Consider the following 20,509-nt stretch of genomic DNA (forward strand, 5'->3'; position numbering starts at 1 on the left):
CTCCTGATCTTGTGATCCATCCTCCTTGGTCTCGCAAAGTGCTGGGATTACAGGCATGAGCCACTGTGCCCAGCCTGGGTAAACATTTTTAACGAGATGCTTCACAGACCACACCTGGAGAACCCCAGCCCTAGAGTGTCTACAGCAGGCTACTTTGTACTCTCAAGGTACACATATTTTGACAGACATTTTGGATTTATAAAAAGAAACCTTAAACTTCAGGAATGCCAAATTAGGCCACTATTAAAGAGAGACTGGTTCTAAAAATAGCTCAGGTATCTAGGGATTTCAAATATAGAAATCCTTCTGAGTCTTGAAAATTTGAAACCCTTGTCCTAGTACCTGAGCTCATTATCGCTTAAATAACTGGTTCTCAAGTTGCTCTGGGGAGTGGTGACACCTTGATTGTACTTTCTTTGAGTTAAAAACAAAGCCTTTTACCTCCATCAGACATTAGACAGCCTGTGGCCATTGAACTGACATTTGTTGAACATTTACTATGTGCTGGATATGATGCCAGATACTGCTATTTCAGGGACTCAGCTTCCAGACACTTCACAACCATTTTAATAGAAAAGCACTGCTTTAAAATTTGGCATGAGTATATTTTTCTGCATATATGCTTAAAATTGATGGAAACACCCAGAGACCATCAGATATGCCCTGTGAGTAAAAATACCAGAACTGTACATTTCTGTTGGCACCATTTGTTGAAACAAATAAGTAATACTTGCTTATTGAATGGAAGATATTTCAGGATTAGTGAGTAGAAGGGGAGAGACAAATAATTTGGCTAATTCCCTATACTCTTTATTGTTCACTGAAACATCTCTAACCAGAGAATATCTCAGAGCAAGACTGAGAAATCTCATGGATGCCTCCCTAACTGAAAGCCTATCTCCAGATAGAGTTGAGACCCAAAGCCAAACCAAACCAAACAAAAGGGCAAGGAGTATCTTTTTTTCTCTTTACATAGTGTTAAACTTTTCAGAGCTGCTGATGAGACCGGCAACCCCTTGCTGCCTCTGAACTAGATGTATTTCTCTAGCCTCACCTCCCCTACCCAGTACTCTTCCCCCTGAAGTAAGAGGGAGGTTGGCACTCAATTCCTTGATGCCACTACCTTTGCCCATCTTCCCACTAATCGCCAGACTCCCAATTTCATGCCACAAGCCCAAATCAACAGTGCTAATGCCTCACATAACCTCTGGATTATTTCCTGCGTGTTGATTTTCTGGGGAATGTGTACATTTTGGTGTTGACAGTACAAGGTATATTCTGTGCTCTCTCTTGAACTTAGCAGGTTTTGACAGATTTATGTGAGGACAGATGGCCATTACAGGCTGAAGGCTGACAAGAGGCAGTTCCGAGCATTGTTAACACACTTGCACAAACTCTCAGCAGTGCAGCTCGGTGCAGAATGTAATTCAGACTATAGCTTTTTTATTGCCGCCTATTTTCTTTTGTCAAAAGAGCCTGCTGTGCAGAGCAACAAATGGCTGCTATTACCCAGAATGTAATGGGTGTCAGACAAATCACATAACACAAACAATCAAGAGTATGTAGGTCATATTTCAACAGAGCACAACCTTAGCAATATTTATGATTACTGCATTGAAATGTGCTCCATAATAAACAAGCACCTCTACATCACTCACACTTACGCACTTCTGCACAGCAAATCTGGGAGAAGTGGTACACACTCTACAGTCATCTTTTTAAACAGCCCTTTTATTTTTTTAAAAAAAGGCAAAGACAAGTTTTGTTTTGTTTTACATTATCGCTATGAAACGATTTTCTTGGAGGAGTTTTCTTTTGGGTTTGTTTGTTTAATTGAATAACTCTGATAAATGGTAAGTTCTTGGCTCTGTTTCTTGTGCTGTGCTATTCACCCAATGACATCAGCAGGACTTTTTTTTTTAGTAGTTCTTAACATTTTGCAGAATCTACTACAAAATCTGCAACTAACTTTTGAGTTTATTTAACAGCGTGATTTTGCGTGTGCTGCATGCCAAATCAGGTATTTAAGAAGAAAAAAAAAAGTCAGTAGAAGAGTTTCTAAGATGCTTAAAAACACACCAAAATAGGAAGACTGAGCAAAGAGAGGTGTGTGACCTGTCCTACTCACATATTTCAGGCCTTACGAATTTGGAGTGGGTGTCAAGAGAGCAGAGAAAGCTGATATTCAGTCAGTACCAATCGTTACCTCTACAGCCGTTGTTAAAATATTCAGTTGATAAAAGCTGCTCTATGTTCTCTCCATCTGCACCGACTTCCCCAGGACTCACTGGAGCTCCACAGACCCAGCAACTGAAGTGTTCACACTTTGCATAGAGGGTTCTCCAACAGCCCCCGCTGGTCCTCTGGCAGGACTCCATGCATTTGGGAGTGGCCTGCCTTCAGTATATTTTAAGTATTTCTCCTATCACCCCTGGTTACTGGGGAACAAACTGGCCTTGGAGAAAAGCTTCAGAACATTCCTATGACATATGCCTAATTCCCCAACTCTTGCTCGTGGAAGATGAAGATATCATTAATTGATCCCTGTGTAATTCCCCACAGAGCAGAGATAGGGGATGAATAAGGGAAACCTGGAATTTCAGGTGGCTAAAGCCAAACCTAAAAGCTGATGTGGGAGAGAAAATTCCTTTGCTATCCTTGGCTTCCAAGAAACAGAAGGGTGCCATTTCCAGAAAAGAAAAACCAGGAACAAAAGAATTATTGTCATAGACACTAGGTCAAAAAGAATGAGATTGAAAATAGAAAATGAAGACTAAGGCTGAAATTTGGAAGAAATCCTTGACACTAAGAGTTGCCAAGCATTGGAATGGGCTGTAACGTCTTTTTGTTAGGTCTTCCTTTTTTGGATTCTTCAATCACAGGAATAGATTATGTGACCTGTCAAAATCACCTTCCAGTTCTCTGATGCTATAGTTTTCCTTTTAAAACTGCCAATAACTACTCATATTTTGCTTTGGTCCACTTTCCCAAAGATACGTCACCTACACAAGGAGTATATATGCCAAAAGGCTACAGCTGTTTGTCAATATTTATGGTCTTTGTTAATACATTTTTCCAGAAAATAAATGAACTTTTAATTGGAGAGTCCAAAAAGGCAATGTAAAATTCAACATAAAAGAGGTAGTTATGAATTGATTAATGAGTGTTTTGTTGTTGTTTTTATTGCAAGTCCACTAAAGTACACTTTGAATGACTACTGATTAAAGCCTAGAGAGAAAATTAAGTAAAAAATAAATAACATCAAATCAGATGTCCACTCTGATTAAAATAATGTGGAAAAACACAAATCAATGGAGGAAAAAAATATGAAGGGCTACTTGTTTTAGGATAAGACATCTGATTACTTATTTTGCTTTCTCATTTTTTTTTTTTTTTTTTTTTTTTTTTGAGATGGAGTTTTGCTCTTGTTACCCAGGCTGGAGTGCAATGGCGCAATGTCGGCTCACCACAACCTCCGCCTCCTGGGTTCAGGCAATTCTCCTGCCTCACCCTCCTGAGTAGCTGGGATTACAGGCACGCGCCACCATGCCCAGCTAATTTTTTGTATTTTAAGTAGAGACGGGGTTTCACCGTGTTGACCAGGATGGTCTCGATCTCCTGACCTCATGATCCACCCGTCTCAGCCTCCCAAAGTGCTGGGATTACAGGCTTGAGCCACCGCGCCCGGCTTGCTTTCTCATTTTCTTATTTTTTTTTTCTTTTTCTTTTTTGAGATTGAGTCTTGCTCTGTTGCCCAGGCTGGAGTGCACTAGCACAATCTCAGTTCACTGCCATCTCCGCCTCCCAGGTTCAAGCTATTCTCCTACCTCAGCCTCAGGGAAGTTGGGATTACAGGTGCCTGCAACCAAACTTGGCTTTTTTTTCTGTATTTTTTGTGGAGATGGGGTTTCACCACATTGGCCAGGCTGGTTTCAAACTCCTGACATCAGGTGATCCACCTGCCTCGGCCTCCCAAAGTGCTGGGATTACAGTCCTGAACTGCTGCGCCCGGCCTGCTTTCTCATTTTTGTAATCATTCATAAAATAGTTCTACTACTGTTACAATGTTTACAGTAATAACAAATAAAAGCTCTCTCTATATATAAATAAAATTTGGGGATCACATTGGTCTCTACCCAAATTCCCTCATGTCTGTCGTTAAAACCGTCACCTTGTTGAGCTGACATTGCTTTGCCATTCCCATTTCAGAAACAAAAAAGTGTAGCACTCTGAAAATCTCCATAAGCAATAGATTTAAATGCCTTCTGCCAAAAGAGCATTCTCTTTTCTCTCATCTTGCTTTACTAACAGCTATTTTGAAATCAAATTAGTTTTTACACCTGTAAAAGAGAAGAGTTTTTTTTTATCAGCCAAAATGAGCTAGTTTAGGACAATCACAAAGAAGTCAGACCAGCTGGCAATACCTAATAAAGCAAACTTCCTATCACATCCCTCCTGTTTCCCAAAGACACTGCAGATGGGGCAGAGGCATTATTCTGGAGGTCTTAGAATTTTGTTGACTCTTTACATTTCCACTTAAACATTTGGAAAATTTCACTATAATTTGTGAGAGTAAAGAAAAAGAAGACACCAGAAGGCCTGTGCCAAAGCTTGGGTCACTTCTGCTGCTGCAACCAAAGCAATTAAGTCTGTAAACCAAGGATCAACAAATTACCAACATGAATGCTGTTTCCACTCTTTCCACCCACCTGCTGCACCTATGACAGACATCACTAATTGATCATGACATCCCCCTGAGCACAGACTTGGCCTTAGAATCCTTCTCAATGCAATGCTCCTGGCAGACAGTACCAATCAATGACACTTGGCAAGTGCAGTGAAGCCTATTTAACATAACATATGTCAATTACTATTTTTAAAGTTCAGACTTCAGGAAAGAGACGTAATTTCTATTCAGGCAGACCTGCTTTGAACTCAGAATCCATCAAATAGCTGGTGTCAATATACAAATCTTTCCCCCACAATGAAATGGGAAGAAAGTAAGGAAGATACTGTAGGTAAAGTGCCTATCTAGGGAGTGCCTAATTGCCAGAAATTGTAGTAATGCAAGTAGCTTCTGCTGAGAGAATATCAAATAAGTGAGTTTTCTATCTTCATTTGATAAATTCTATACCTACACGAAAAGCAGTATTTGCTCAATTTGATGGGAAAATAGTGGGGGACAGGCACAGTAAAAGAATAAATAACTTCATATATGAAATTGCCAAAGAGGATACACAGCAAGGGCAATAAAAGGGAAGAGGTGAAGACAGGCAAAAATTGGAAAGATAAGAAGCAAGGTACAGTGACCACTGCAAATGAAGTTAACTCAGAATTAGTTAATTAAATGTCAAATATTATCGAGCACTTATATAAAAAAGGGGTTCATGTTTTCTATCACTTAATCCTCACACTATCCCAGTGAGGTGTAGATACTATTATCATGTTCATATCATGTATAAGAATCCTGATCTTTCAGAGTTTAAGTAAATGGGCCAAGACCACACACTAGATGGGAATGCATTCAGAATTTAAATTTAGGTTTGTCCAACATCCAAACTAAGGTTGTGTAAACTTCACCAAACTATGCCTTCTGCTCTTTAAAATCATGATATATTACTCTTAATTGGAGCTTTGCTGCTTATAAACTGTTTTAATTCAGATCAAAGCACATGAAATTTCATTTTTGTGTGTCAAAAATGATTGCATACTGGCAATTTCATTTTTCAACCTATATTTTAGTCTTTTGATTACACAATAATTTATCAGTAGTTATGAAGATGACTTTAAAATTGAGGAAACCAAGATATGGAAAAGATCAAGGATGTAAAAGAGTCTTAGCAATCAAAAGATCCAGGAGGGAAAGTATCTGTGTCATTCTGTAGCTCCTTACTGATTTCACGGTCCTTGCCAAATCCATTGTCATCTGAGCATCCCTTTGGTTTCCTGCCTTCATGCCTCTGCTTCATCATTTTCTCTCCACTCCAAACCCATGCTTCAAAATCTGTGCATTTTTTTGTTTCCCCTGAAGGCTCTCTAAGTCAGGTTAGTCTATGGAGAGCTCAATTTCCTCCACATTCCTTTCCATGGATCACCTCTGTCATTCATTAGAATGAGATTATTGCCTAAATATTTCTCTCAGTCCTTTAACTGCCTTAATCATTTAAAAAAAATATTTTGCACAATCATTGTTTTTAAACCTGAAGCTGTACTACAGTTTTTTCCCCTCTGATAACTATTTTTCTCCCTTTGTGATTCTTTCTAGGTACAATTAGTGTTTGTCACAATCTTCAAACACTACTAAGCAACCAAGTTTGCTGATTTTTAGAAGAGATGACAATTGTAGACATTATATGTTGTGCTGCATTTAAAATCCAAAATATCTCTAGAGACAAAAAAAGTCTCCCTCAAACTCCTCTTTACATTGTTCTCCAGGCAGTTTCCAAACTTCACCTTCTAGCCTCATTCAGCATCTTTTGAGTCCTCATCCCCTTGCTTTCCAAAGCTCGAAATCCCTCCTCTTATGTAATGCAAATGGGCTTTACCTCAGCTTCCCCAATTTATATCTGTACAGCTATTACAATCACACTCAACAAACTAAAAACTGCCTTTTGGGTCTACCATTATTAGAAGGTGGCAGAACATATCCAACAAATAATATTTGCTTTCATTCTACTTATCAATATGTCTTATTACTCCAGTAGACTATATAGTTAATGTGCATTGTACTGGTGACTGAAATTAGGTAAGATGGTAAAATCTTCTGTAAATGAATGAAATGTGAGTGTGAAAAAATATTCCTGTAAAAAGACTCAAAAAAAATCATTGTTGAATGAAGTACAAATTAGTTATGGATGGATGGTATTAGAAAAGATTGGAAAAAATTACAAAAATCTAGAAGAATTCAGACTACTATATCCATGTCTTTAATCTTTTCCTTCAAGGAGCAAGCAATAAAAAGTGGCTACCATCTACGATATGTATAATATAGAAATGCATTAGTGTGGTTTGTACAAGAAAGATGAACAGATGGATCCCCAAACAGCAAATATAAGCTCAGGGTAAAGATCTCTGTCTTCTACCAAAAAATGTAATATTTGTATATTTTTATGTTTTAAGCAAAGGTAAAATAAAACAGTATATGCTTGAATCAATTTTTTAAATAAACCCACCAATTGTTGGTTTTCACCACTCAGATAAGGCCTCTGCTGCACATATATACACAAAAGCTACTTCTAAACATATATGTAAGTTATAATGTATTTAAGAAATAGTGCTATGTATGTATTTTAGAACTGATGCTAAGCATATGCTTATAAGTAAATATTTTTGTGTCTATGTGTGCATGCCTATAAAGATATGTATATATGGGAGAGACTTTCAAGATGGCCGCCTAAGAACAGCTCAGGACTTCAGCTCCCAGTGAAAGTGCAGAGGGTGAGTGGACGCCGCATTTCCAGACGAACTCTTATTGCCCACAGACCAGGAGATACCCAGGCAGAGGGGTCGCCAGCGTCGCAGTCCCAGCCGGTGCGGCTGTTTTGGCCCCCGCGGGGCTGATTCCGCCCGCGCGGCTGCTGTGACCACTCCCTGTTGCTGCCGTTCTCCGTAAAAAAGCCACTGGTCTGGGAGCCCTCTTAGCTGGCGAGCAGAGCCTTGAGACGGCAGAATAGCCCATTCATCTGAAATAGCGAGTCAGGCCAGGAGATTCCTAGGCAAAAAATCCGCCAGGAGCCGGCGCCGCGGTTCGAGCCGACTCCGTGAGTCGCAGCACGGGAGATCCCGGCGCCTTTTCAACAAGCGACCGGAACGCGGGGTCGTTCAACTTAAAAGAAAAGACTATGAGTCAGGGAGCCAGGTGATCAGGCTCGGTTGGTCCCACCCCTCCACCCCCAACAACAACGAAAACAAAAACAGTAATTGGAAACCCTCTGGGTTGAGCCCTTCAAACCAAGCACAGCTGAACCGGGACAGTCCGGCTCCGTGGGGGAGGGGCTTCCGCCATTACTGAGACTCTCCACCGCTACGGAGGCAGGCTGCCGTTGCCGAGGCAACCCGCCGTTGCCAAGGCAACCTGCCACAACAGAGAGAGTCCACCATAACAGAGGCGGGGCCACCATTGCCCAGACAGTTCTAACTACGCCCATATAAAAAGGACTACAGGGAAGAGCTCAGGGCAGCTGGGCGGAGCCCACAGCAGCTCAGCAAAGCCCCTGCGGGCAGGCAGAGGCTAGGCGTGCTGCTAGCTGGGCTGGTCCGACCTGAAAAAAAAAAAAAAAAATCAAAAAAGGCAGTAGTGCAACGGAAACTCATAAAGCTCCAACTCCCTGGGACAGAGACAGACAACAGGTGGATAAACCCACAAAAATGGGTAGAAACCAGCGTAAAAAGGATGAAAACTCCCGAAACCAGAACACCTCTCCTCCTAAAAGTGATCACAACTCCTCACCAGCAAGGGAACCAGACCGGATGGAGAAGGAGGGTGATGAAATGACAGAATCAGACTTCAGAAGATGGGTAGTAAGAAACTACAATGAGCTAAAAGAACATGTTCTAACCCATCGCAAAGAAAATAGGAACCTTGAAAAAAGATTGGACGAACTGCTGACGAGAATGGACAGCATAGAGAGGAGAATAAGTGAATTGATGGAGCTGAAAAACGCAACACGAGAACTTCGTGAAGCATGCACAAGCTTCAACAGCCGAATTGACCAAGCAGAAGAAAGGATATCAGAGGTCGAAGACCAACTCAATGAAATAAAAAGAGAAGGCAAAAACAGAGAAAAAAGCGCAAAAAGGAATGAACAAAATCTTCAAGAAATGTGGGACTATGTGAAAAGACCTAATCTACGTCTGATAGGTGTACCTGAATGTGATGAAGAGAATGAATCCAAGCTGGAAAATACTCTTCAGGATATTATCCAGGAAAACTTCCCCAACCTAGCAAGGCAGACCAATATTCAAATCCAGGAAATACAGAGAACACCACAGAGATATTCCTCAAGAAGAGCAACCCCAAGGCACATAATCGTCAGATTCACCAGGGTTGAAATGAAAGAGAAAATTCTAAGGGCAGCCAGAGAGAAAGGTCGGGTTACCCACAAAGGGAAGCCCATTAGACTCACAGCAGATCTCTCAGCAGAAACCCTACAAGCCAGAAGAGACTGGGGGCCAATATTCAACATCCTTAAAGAAAAGAACTTTCAACCCAGAATCTCCTATCCAGCCAAACTCAGCTTCATAAGTGAAGGAAAAATAAAATCCTTTGTGAACAAGCAAGCACTCAGAGATTTCATCACCACCAAACCTGCTCTACAAGAACTCCTGAAAGAGGCTCTACACATATAAAGGAACAACCAGTACCAGCCACTCCAAAAACACACCAAATGGTAAAAAAGCAGCAACACAATCAAGAATCTGCATCAACTAACCAACAAAACAGCCAGGTAGCATCAAAATGACAGCATCAAATTCACACATAACAATACTATCCCTAAATGTCAATGGACTAAATGCCCCAATCAAAAGACACAGACTGGCAAATTGGATAAAAAGCCAAAACCCATCAGTGTGCTGTATCCAGGAAACCCATCTTACATGCAAGGATACACAAAGGCTCAAAATAAAGGGATGGAGGAAGATCTACCAAGCAAACGGAGAGCAAAAAAAGGCAGGAGTTGCAATTCTCATCTCTGATAAAATAGACTTTAAAGCAACAAAGATCAAAAGAGACAAAGAAGGACATTACATAATGGTAAAAGGATCACTGCAACAAGAAGAGCTAACGATCCTAAATATATATGCACCCAATACAGGAGCACCCAGATACATAAGGCAAGTTCTTCATGACTTACAAAGAGACTTAGACTCCCACACAATAATAGTGGGAGACTTTAACACCCCATTGTCAATATTAGACAGATCAACCAGACAGAAAATCAACAAGGATATCCAGGACCTGAACACAGACCTGGAACGAGCAAACCTAATAGACATTTACAGAACTCTCCACCCCAAATCCACAGAATATACATTCTTCTCAGCACCACATCACACCTACTCTAAAATTGACCACATAATTGGCAATAAATCACTCCTCAGCAAATGCAAAAGAACAGAAATCATAACAAACAGTCTCTCAGACCACAGTGCAATCGAGTTAGAACTCAGAATGCAGAAACTAACTCAGAACCGCACAGCTTCATGGAAACTGAACAACTTGCTCTTGAATGTTGACTGGATAAACAATGAAATGAAGGCAGAAATAAAGATGTTCTTCGAAACCAATGAGAACGAAGACACAACATACCAGAATCTCTGGGACACATTTAAAGCAGTCTCTAGAGGAAAATATATAGCAATGAGTGCCCACATGAGAAGAAAGGAGAGATCTAAAATTGACACCCTATCATCCAAATTGAAAGAGCTAGAGGAGCAAGATCAAAAAAACTCAAAACCTAGCAGAAGACAGGAAATAACTAAGATCAGAGCAGAACTGAAGGAAATAGAGACACAAAAAACTCTTCAAAAAATCAATAAATCCAGGAGCTGGTTTTTTGAAAAGATCAACAAAATAGACAGACCACTAGCCAGATTAATAAAAAAGAAAAGAGAGAATAACCAAATTGATGCAATAAAAAACGATAAAGGGGATATCACCACAGATTCCACAGAAATCCAAACCATCATCAGAGATTATTACAAACAACTCTGTGCACATAAACTAGTAAACCTGGAAGAAATGGATAAATTCCTGGACACCTGCAACCTCCCAAGCCTAAACCTGGAAGAAGCCGAAACCCTGAATAGACCAATAACATGGTCTGAAGTCGAGGCAGCAATAAAGAGCCTACCACCCAAAAAAAGCCCAGGTCCAGATGGGTTCACAGCTGAATTCTACCAGACATACAAGGAGGAGCTGATACCATTCCTTCTGAAACTATTCCAGACAATCCAAAAAGAGGGAATCCTTCCCAAATCATTTTACGAGACAAACATCATCCTGATACCAAAACCCGGCAGAGACTCAACAAGAAAAGAAAATTTCAGGCCAATATCCATGATGAACATAGATGCAAAAATCTTCAATAAAATACTGGCAAACCGATTGCAACAGCATATCAAAAAGCTCATCCACCATGATCAAGTAGGATTCATCCCGGGGATGCAAGGCTGGTTCAACATACGCAAGTCCATAAACGTAATTCACCACATAAACAGAACCAAAGACAAAAACCACATGATTATCTCGATTGATGCAGAGAAGGCTTTTGACAAAATTCAACAACCCTTTATGCTAAAAACCCTCAATAAACTAGGTATTGACGGAACGTATCTCAAAACAATAAAAGCTATTTACGACAAACCAACAGCCAATATCATACTGAATGGGCAAAAACTGGAAGCATTCCCTTTGAAATCTGGCACTAGACAAGGATGCCCTCTCTCACCACTCCTATTCAATATAGTACTGGAAGTTCTAGCCAGAGCAATCAGGCAAGAAAAAGAAATAAAGGGTATCCAAATTGGAAAGGAGGAAATCAAATTGTCTCTATTTGCAGATGACATGATTGTATATCTGGAAGACCCCATCATCTCAGCCCAAAATCTCCTGAAACTGATAAACAACTTCAGCAAAGTCTCAGGATACAAAATCAACGTGCAAAAATCACAAGCATTCCTATACACCAGTAATAGACTTCAAGAGAGCCAAATCAAGAACGAACTGCCATTCACAATTGCTACAAAGAGAATAAAGTACCTAGGAATACAACTAACAAGGAACGTAAAGGACCTCTTCAAGGAGAACTACAAGCCATTGCTCAACGAAATAAGAGAGGATACAAACAGATGGAGAAACATTCCATGTTCATGGTTAGGAAGAATCAACATCGTGAAAATGGCCATACTGCCCAAAGTAATTTACAGATTCAACGCTATTCCCATCAAGCTACCAATGACCTTCTTCACAGAACTGGAAAAAAACACCTTAAACTTCATATGGAACCAAAAGAGAGCCCGCATAGCCAAGTCAATTCTAAGCAAAAAGAACAAAGCGGGAGGCATCACACTACCGGACTTCAAACTATACTACAAGGCTACAGTAATCAAAACAGCATGGTACTGGTACCAAAACAGAGATATAGACCAATGGAACAGAACAGAGGCCTCACAGGAAATACAACATACCCACAACCATCTGATCTTCGACAAACCTGACAAAAACAAGCAATGGGGAAAGGACTCCCTGTTTAATAAATGGTGTTGGGAAAACTGGCTAGCCATGTGCAGAAAGCAGAAACAGGACCCCTTCCTGACACCTTACACCAAAATTAACTCCAGATGGATTAAAGACTTAAACATCAGACCTAATACCATAAAAACCTTAGAAGAAAATCTAGGCAAAACCATTCAGGACATAGGTGTAGGCAAGGACTTCATGACCAAAACGCCAAAAGCAATGGCAACAAAAGCCAAAATAGACAAATGGGACCTAATCAAACTCCACAGCTTCTGCACGGCAAAAGAAACAGTCAGCAGAGTGAATCGGCAACCAACAGAATGGGAAAAAATTTTTGCAGTCTACCCATCTGACAAGGGGCTGATATCCAGAATTTACAAAGAACTAAAGCAGATCTACAAGAAAAAAACAAACAAGCCCATTCAAAAATGGGCAAAGGATATGAACAGATACTTTACAAAAGAAGACATACAGGAGGCCAACAAACATATGAAAAAATGCTCATCATCACTGGTCATCAGAGAAATGCAAATCAAAACCACATTGAGATACCATCTCACACCAGTTAGAATGGCGATCATTAAAAAATCGGGAAACAACAGATGCTGGAGAGGATGTGGAGAAATAGGAACACTTTTACACTGTTGGTGGGAATGTAAATTAATTCAACCATTGTGGAAGACAGTGTGGCGATTCCTCAAGGACCTAAAAATAGAAATCCCATTTGACCCAGCAATCCCATTACTGGGTATATATCCAAAGGATTATAAATCATTCTACTACAAGGACACATGCACACGAATGTTCATTGCAGCACTGTTTACAATAGCAAAGACCTGGAACCAACCCAAATGCCCAACGATGATAGACTGGATAGGGAAAATGTGGTACATATACACCATGGAATATTATGCAGCCATCAAAAACGATGAGTTCACGTCCTTTATAGGGACATGGATGAACCTGGAAACCATCATTCTCAGCAAACTGACACAAGAGCAGAAAATCAAACACCGTATATTCTCGCTCATAGGCGGGTGTTGAACAATGAGAACACATGGACACAGGGAGGGGAGCACTACACACTGGGGTCTGTTGGGGGGAAATGGGGGAGGGGCGGGGGGGTGGGGAGGTGGGAAGAGATAGCATGGGGAGAAATGACAGATACAGGTGAGGGGATGGAAGGCAGCAAAGCACACTGCCATGTGTGTACCTATGCAACAATCTTGCATGTTCATCACATGTACCCCAAAACCTAAAATGCAATAAAAAAAAAAAAAAGAAAAAAAAAAAAAAAAAAAAAAAGATATGTATATATGTACATGTGTTAGTCTGCCCACTCATATGCTATATATGTGTGTATATATATAAAATAAATATATATAAATATATATATAATAAATATAAATATATACAAACACACACATATATATACATAGCATGAAATTAACTACTCTACTGCTTGACCAAGTCATGCAATCATGCATTAGACCTTTCATAAGAAGGTAATTTAGCAAACTCAAAGTGTGAAATTAAACTTAGCAACAATGACCACGGTGCATGTAGGCACCATAGTTCTGGTTGAAAGCATCTTGTTTAATGTACTGTTCCCTTAACCTTATCAGCAATGGCCAGAGCCAAGGAATTTCTTGTTTAGACATCCCATGATTCACTTTCTGGTGGGGTTCAAGTACTTAAACTTAAAGCACTTAGTGCAAAAGCACCATTTGCAACCAGCTCAGAAGTTTGCCTAAGAGCTCTTCAGTTCGTCCAAGTTTTTAAAGCACTTCAGTCTTTTTTATTAGTTTTTTTTTTTAATAAGCAACTGGAAATATTTACAGATAACTTCTTCCCCAATTTTGTATTCTTTGTTAATTTTATTAATCATAGAGAGAGTGCACTCTATTACCCCTTATTATACACACACACACACACACACACACACACACACACACACAAGTTCCAAGTGAAATATGAGGCTTACCTGCAGTTCCAGAGAGTTCCACACTTAAGGTGCGTTCAATAGTCTTGTTCTCAAATGGGGAACCCTTGGGGTCACTGGAAGATATGGCACATTTATAAAAACAAACTGAAATGGAGTTGCTGTAGCCAAATGTATTAGAACCCCCTTCCCTTTCTGAAAATGGTTACATTTTTTAATACTTACTTTGGTGACTCTGGGGTCAGAGGAAGAGATAAAGTTGTTGGTTTGGCTAAAGAGAAAAAAAAGAAACTAATTATGTAATATTGAGTGTCTTTTAGATTTCTTTTCTTTTTACAACAGTCAAGTTGGAAAAACAACCAGAAAACTGAAAAACTAAACTAAGAAATGCCTGAATATTGGATCAAAGTCAGACAAAGTCCATTATGCTAAAACAAATTCCAAACAGCATTTGCATCAGTAAACTACCATTTGAAAACACATATGAAAACAGAATTTTTCCAAAAATGAACCATCCCTGTTAAGGATACAAAATTTGCATCATACCATCAGAGAGAAACAATGTTTCCTGTTTTAATTTGGAATACAGTACACGGTTTGTTTAGACAAGAAAACAGCAGAGTAACTACAAGGCGACAGAACGTTATGAATATTCAGTTGATTTTACTCCTAAAATGTATAATTTCATATCTAGCCCTGATAATAGGTTATTTCTATGAGGCCAAAGCTCATGCAGTAACTATTCCACTCACTGAAAATTAATTGAGGGATGATGGCAAATTGCGGGCATTGACTCAGATAGTTTAAAAGGGGTTCAGGTCCCCAAATCTGATAGGCAGCTAAAGTAAGATACCATGTTTATCAGGTGAAAGGTGTGTAGACTTGCAATGATGCTAACAACTTCCTTTTGTGCTTTCTTGAGTCTTATTTCCTACAGGAGGCCTTTCCCAATAATGAAGAGTGGAGTAAAAATCTTCTCACCCCAAAATTTCAATTGCTTCTCCATGGCACTCTTGTATTTTGAACAGAAGGAGGGGAAAATATGATGAGAGACATACTTGGGATATACATTCATGTATTATGTATATCTATGCTTATCTATAAGCATATGCTTATGTATATGTACGTTTATGTCAATTTTTCTTATTAAAATAATTACTTTCAAAAGGTCAAGTGGTAGTTATTTACATAATGGAAATCATAGCATCAAAACCAAAAAGGACTTTAGAATAAAGTTTCCTATCTTATGGTTGAAGTAACTGAGACCTAATGATACTAAGTGTTATTTTCAGGGCCATAAAATTGTTACTCACAGAATTGGCCAAGATGCTGTTGCCTTTCTCCTATCGTCAAAAGAAATTGCATTCAGCAGATTTTAAAGTAAATTAATCAACCCAAACAATTAAATTTTTTTGAAATGTGAAAATATTATTCATGTCCAAATTGGCCTGAAATTAGACAGTTTACTTGGATAAATATGTAAACATTTAACTTATAGATTTAGATTTACACAATTGAATGGTATATCATCTTTCCAATGTACATCCAGAAATATGAAGCTCATGATGTCATCAACAAATTAGTTATGTTGATTGATTCAGTTTTTCATATATGCAGATAAATAAGCTGATTTTACATTAGTTTTTGAGTGTGTCTAATATAATCAGTCTTTCAAAAAGAATTCATTTATAAATAAACTCTGCTAACCTTTATAGTGCTCAACTAGTAATTAAGATAATTCATAGAAGTTCTATAGAAAATATAAAGGTATTAACTATGTGCTATGTGACACAATACATGTACATTAAAAATCAGTCACTGAAATTCCAGTTTTCAAGAGGTAGGACAGGCTATTTGAAATGCTCAGAGGCTCCCAAAATTGTGATTGTTGGGTTCAGGTAAGGGCAAAGTCAATGAAAGGGGAGGAATTAGCAAGTCATAGTTAATGAGACCAAAGGCAAGCAGGAAATGAGAGCCATAGGAAGGGGACAGTCCGCAAACCCCATGCAGAATCTGATAAACCTGAATAAACCCAGACTCTCAAATGCTACCATTAGAGGCATATTGATCTGGTTTACTGAGAGTTTAATCCACACTGTTCCAGTGACTGGTAGACCAGAGACTAGTAGAATACTTGAAGATAGGAATGCATCTTTTTCATGCAGCTCATGGTATTTGGATGAAATGCGTGAGTAAACCATGGCTAGACAATTATCCTAAGGAAATGAAAAGAACCTGACACCAAAATGTTTTATGGAAAGCATACACGAAGTTCAGTGAGAAAAAATTACAACACCGTAAGAAAGGTAATTTCAATCGATCCTCCTAGTTATCTCTAATTGTTTACGTATTTTCCACATTTTGATTTTTTTTTTTTTGAGACAGACTCTGTTCTATCACCCAGGCTGAAGTGCAATGGTGTGATCTCGGCTCACTGCAACCTCTGCCTTCCTGAGTTCAAGCGATTCTCCTGCCTCAGCCTTCCGAGTAGCTGGGATTACAGGTACACACCACCACACCCGGCTAATTTTTTTTATTTTTAGTAGAAACAGGGTTTCACCATGTTGGCCAGGTTGGTCTCAAACTCCCGATCTTGTAATCCTACATTTTGTTATTGAATAATGATTCAAATAATCACTGAAGTTGAGCATTTATTAGTTCTTACTTGTCAGCCATGTTTCATTTCTTTTAGGCCTTTCATAATTAAAGGATTTTGTCTGTTTTGTTTGTTTGCTTTTTTTTGTCAACAGGCTTTGTTCTTGGATGAGCCTTTTGTGTCTTGCCACAGATATATACCATATACAGCAAGCCTCATCTAAAGAAAATTTCCTCCAAAGGCCTATTTAATTCTTCATTGTCATACTAAAAGAAAAAAAAATTAGAAAAAAAAGTTTTAAAACCTGTGCTGCCAGGCTGAGTCACATATTACAAAGACTTTAAATTTGGACCCTGAAAATCTATGCATGACCAGGACAGGGTGAGGAGTAGCCCAGTGAATTCATTTGTTCACTCACTAGAGTAAGCTCATCCGCTTTCCCTCACCTGGGGCCTTCACCACCACCGAGGCCTATGGCACAGTGGTTCTGCTCCAGGTAAAACTGTTGTAGTGCTTACGAGGAAGATCCAACTGGAGCAAAGAGAATTTGGTCCATTCTGCTAAATAGATTTTCCTAAACTGACAGAAAGTGATGGGCAGTGGATTTAAGATATCTACCAAAGTTGGGAGGCTGAGGCAGGTGGATCACGAGGTCAAGAGATTAAGACCATCCTGGTCAACATGGTGAAACCCCGTCTCTACTAAAAAAAAAAAAAAAAAAAAAAAAAAAAAAAAAAAAAAAAAAAAAAAAATTAGCCGGGCATGGTGGTGCGTGCCTGTAATCCCAGCTACTCAGGAGGCTGAGGCAGGAGAATTGCCTGAACCCAGGAGGCGGAGGTTGCGGTGAGTCGAGATTGCCCCATTGCACTCCAGCCTGGATAACGAGTGAAACTCCATCTCAAAAAAATAAAAAAGACATCTACCAGGGAAAACCTAATGGAAAGCCAATTAAAAATATTAAAAGAAAGCTCCTGAACATCCTGGGCTAATATCAAGGTAGAGAAGAGGGAAAAAAATTCAAAACACTGGGAGAAAAAGCATATTAAACCAACAGCAATAACAGCATACCTATATGAATTAATCATGGTTCAAAGCAGAAATCACTGGCTACCACTCTGCAGTTAAAAGGAAAAGTTGGGAAAATAAAAGTCAACAAAAAAGAGATGTATGTTTCTAATTGGTATGTTATAATATGCCTACTTCTACCACAAGGTAAAAGTAGAAGCTGGCAGTTGTAAATCAACTGCTACTGTCAAGCTGTCTTTGGGCTTCTAAGACTGCAACGTTTTGAGAAGGCACAGTCAAAAAGAGAGAAAATTGTATCTCTGCCAAGAGAGGTTTCCCCCAAATCACCAGGATCTGCCTCAGAAACATCAGCCTTCTCTAGCAATATATGGCGATAATAAAAATCAACCAAATATTTTGTTTAATCTAGGCAATTTCTTAAATAGAAAGAAAACAATCAGGAATTTTCAAATCTTTGTCTAAAACATAAAATCTGAATGTAGCAATTGGTTGAAGGAGGAGAAGAAGGAGAAGAAGAAGGGGAAGAGGAACAAGAAGAGAAAGGGGAGGAGGAGGAAGTAAAGGAGGAGAAGGAGAAAGAAGAAAGGAGGAGGAGGAGAAGAGAGAAGAAGAATTAGAAAAAAATGTACTTAGTAATCAAGAGAGGCTGCATAAATACTATTTACTACTTCTTAAGGTATATACAACAAATCACCGATGCCTCATTTTTTCCATTACTGGAAGGGAAAAAAACAAAAGCTCTATAATAAATTGGTTAGCCCAGCTTGTTCATAACCTCAATTATCTCAGCAATTCAGAGATTCATATGAACCTCATGTGATGTTGCAATTCCTCCCTACCTGGCTAACATTTTGGGAGTCTTTTGGTGCTTGTGAATGAGACTGCCTACCAGCTGAATAGAATATGTTTAACCTGTGTCCAAAGAAAGATTTCTTTCCTGACTCTATAATTAGTGCTGAATTCTCTTCCACAGATTGACACAGCTGGGATGGAAGCAGGAAGTTGGTGTGTTCTCAGACCTTGTGTGTGCTTTCTCTGCTTCCCGTGCCCTCACCAACAGCTCGTTTTGGTTCCCAGCCTACCTTGTAAATGTTGTGACTGCGATTGTGTGTGGGACTTCTTTTTGGAGGTGCATTTGTCTCTGCTGCTGTTTCTGTTCTCTGTGGATTTGGTGTGAGGAGGGTCATCGTTTGTGGTCAGATATTTGAGGAGCTCCGAGCAGGGACGTCTTTGTGGCTTTTGCTGTTGACAAATACTCTTCGCTTTATTGCTCCATGAATTCTCAGTCTTAAAAACAAGGCATAAAGAAAGCTAAAATTAGTGAACTGAACCTTATCAGAATGGATATAGGTTTTCTGAAGAGATGGGATTTTTCAATGAAGTGTTCAGTCTAAGTGCACTAGATCTATGAGCTGTGAATAATTGTTTGCAGAACAAGGAAAGAAAATTACATTTAAAATTCCTAAATGACATTTATGCAGCTTTTTATTTTATTTCTCCTACATTTCAATGTTCCTACTCAGCAACATGTAACTAACAAGACCCTATAGCGCCTTTACTGTGAATAAAAAAAAAAAAAAAATAAGCTGGTTTAAACCTTAATTTGCCACTGATTGCTGACGCCCAGTACTCACAACTCTCTTAAGTACCCCTTAATGCCCCGTTTTCACTCACAGTGAATGGCAAGACAAACATTGTTTAATACAGCCGGCTAGCCGAATTATGGAACTGCCAACATTCCATCCAATTAATGGCAGAGATAGATGTTTTGTGGTGATTCCAAAGCAATCGTTCTCAGGTTAGACAGCTAGCAAAACAGCAATCCCGCATCTTAAAGCTATTCATAGATAATACCAGCTTATCAGCAAATTTTACCATAGCCCACAATGCTGCAGGTAACAATAAAGTGGGCAAGAACTAACAGACCATGGCACTTCGATTCCAAACACTCGAAGACAATGCGTAAATGAACTCTGCCTAGTTTAAAGTAGCTCAAGGGCTGCTTATGGAATCCCATTCATAATCTGTTTCGCCATGATGAGGCAGCACTGGGGTCCCAGCTGAATTAATAGTTACAAACTTATCATTTGTTTTACAGCTTTAAGCCAAAATCCTTTAGTACTTTCCCCATGTATTAAAAAATTTACATTTGTACCTTAACAATTGCAGGGTTTGTTCTGATCCTGTGATTGTGATTTGCATGGTTCTGGGTACTGAGACCACTGCATTCATTATAACTTAGCTGAGTGTTGGCCGGTGCCAGTAAGAGCTTCTTAAGCTAGAAACATTATCAGGGGAAGGGAAAAGCAAGAAAAGTTATGCATCTTTAAAGCATTGGAATAAGTTATTGAAATTTTAAATGTAATTTATTATAATAATAAAAGTTAATTCAATCATTTTATTTATGTCACACCTCAGCGCAATAGTGCTAAAGGAAATAGGATATTTAAAGAGTAGAAAAAAGTTTGGCATTACACTACCAACTATGAAAATATTTCCTTTTCCTCCAATTCAATTTCTAGAATTGTATGCATAAGAACAAATATGCAAATATGCCAATTATTATACAAGTAATAATAGTGAAAAATAGAAGGAAAATCACAAAATTTCCAGCTATAAGGGGTTACTGAATAAATTGGAGTTGCTGTTATCTACATATTTTTTGAAAAAATAAAGCAAAAAATACCTTTCTAAAACAATTTCC

General features: G+C 39.0%; 1 protein-coding gene across 7 annotated transcripts in view; it reads right to left on the minus strand.

Moving 5' to 3' along the window:
- The window catches only part of PPARGC1A (PPARG coactivator 1 alpha), a 698,725-nt gene that overhangs the window by 26,442 nt on the left and 651,774 nt on the right, over positions 1 to 20,509 (minus strand). For all 7 annotated transcript variants that reach the window (XM_074395957.1, XM_039468365.2, XM_074395956.1 and 4 more), the window contains 4 exons: positions 19,961 to 20,083; positions 18,888 to 19,092; positions 14,409 to 14,454; positions 14,226 to 14,299 (listed from right to left, as the gene is read on the minus strand). In XM_074395957.1, coding sequence (XP_074252058.1) covers positions 14,226 to 14,299; positions 14,409 to 14,454; positions 18,888 to 19,092; positions 19,961 to 20,083 — 448 coding nt within the window. The remainder of the gene's footprint in view (positions 1 to 14,225; positions 14,300 to 14,408; positions 14,455 to 18,887; positions 19,093 to 19,960; positions 20,084 to 20,509) is intronic.

Source organism: Saimiri boliviensis, chromosome 3 (genome assembly GCF_048565385.1).
Source record: "Saimiri boliviensis isolate mSaiBol1 chromosome 3, mSaiBol1.pri, whole genome shotgun sequence".
Lineage (NCBI taxonomy): Eukaryota > Metazoa > Chordata > Mammalia > Primates > Cebidae > Saimiri > Saimiri boliviensis.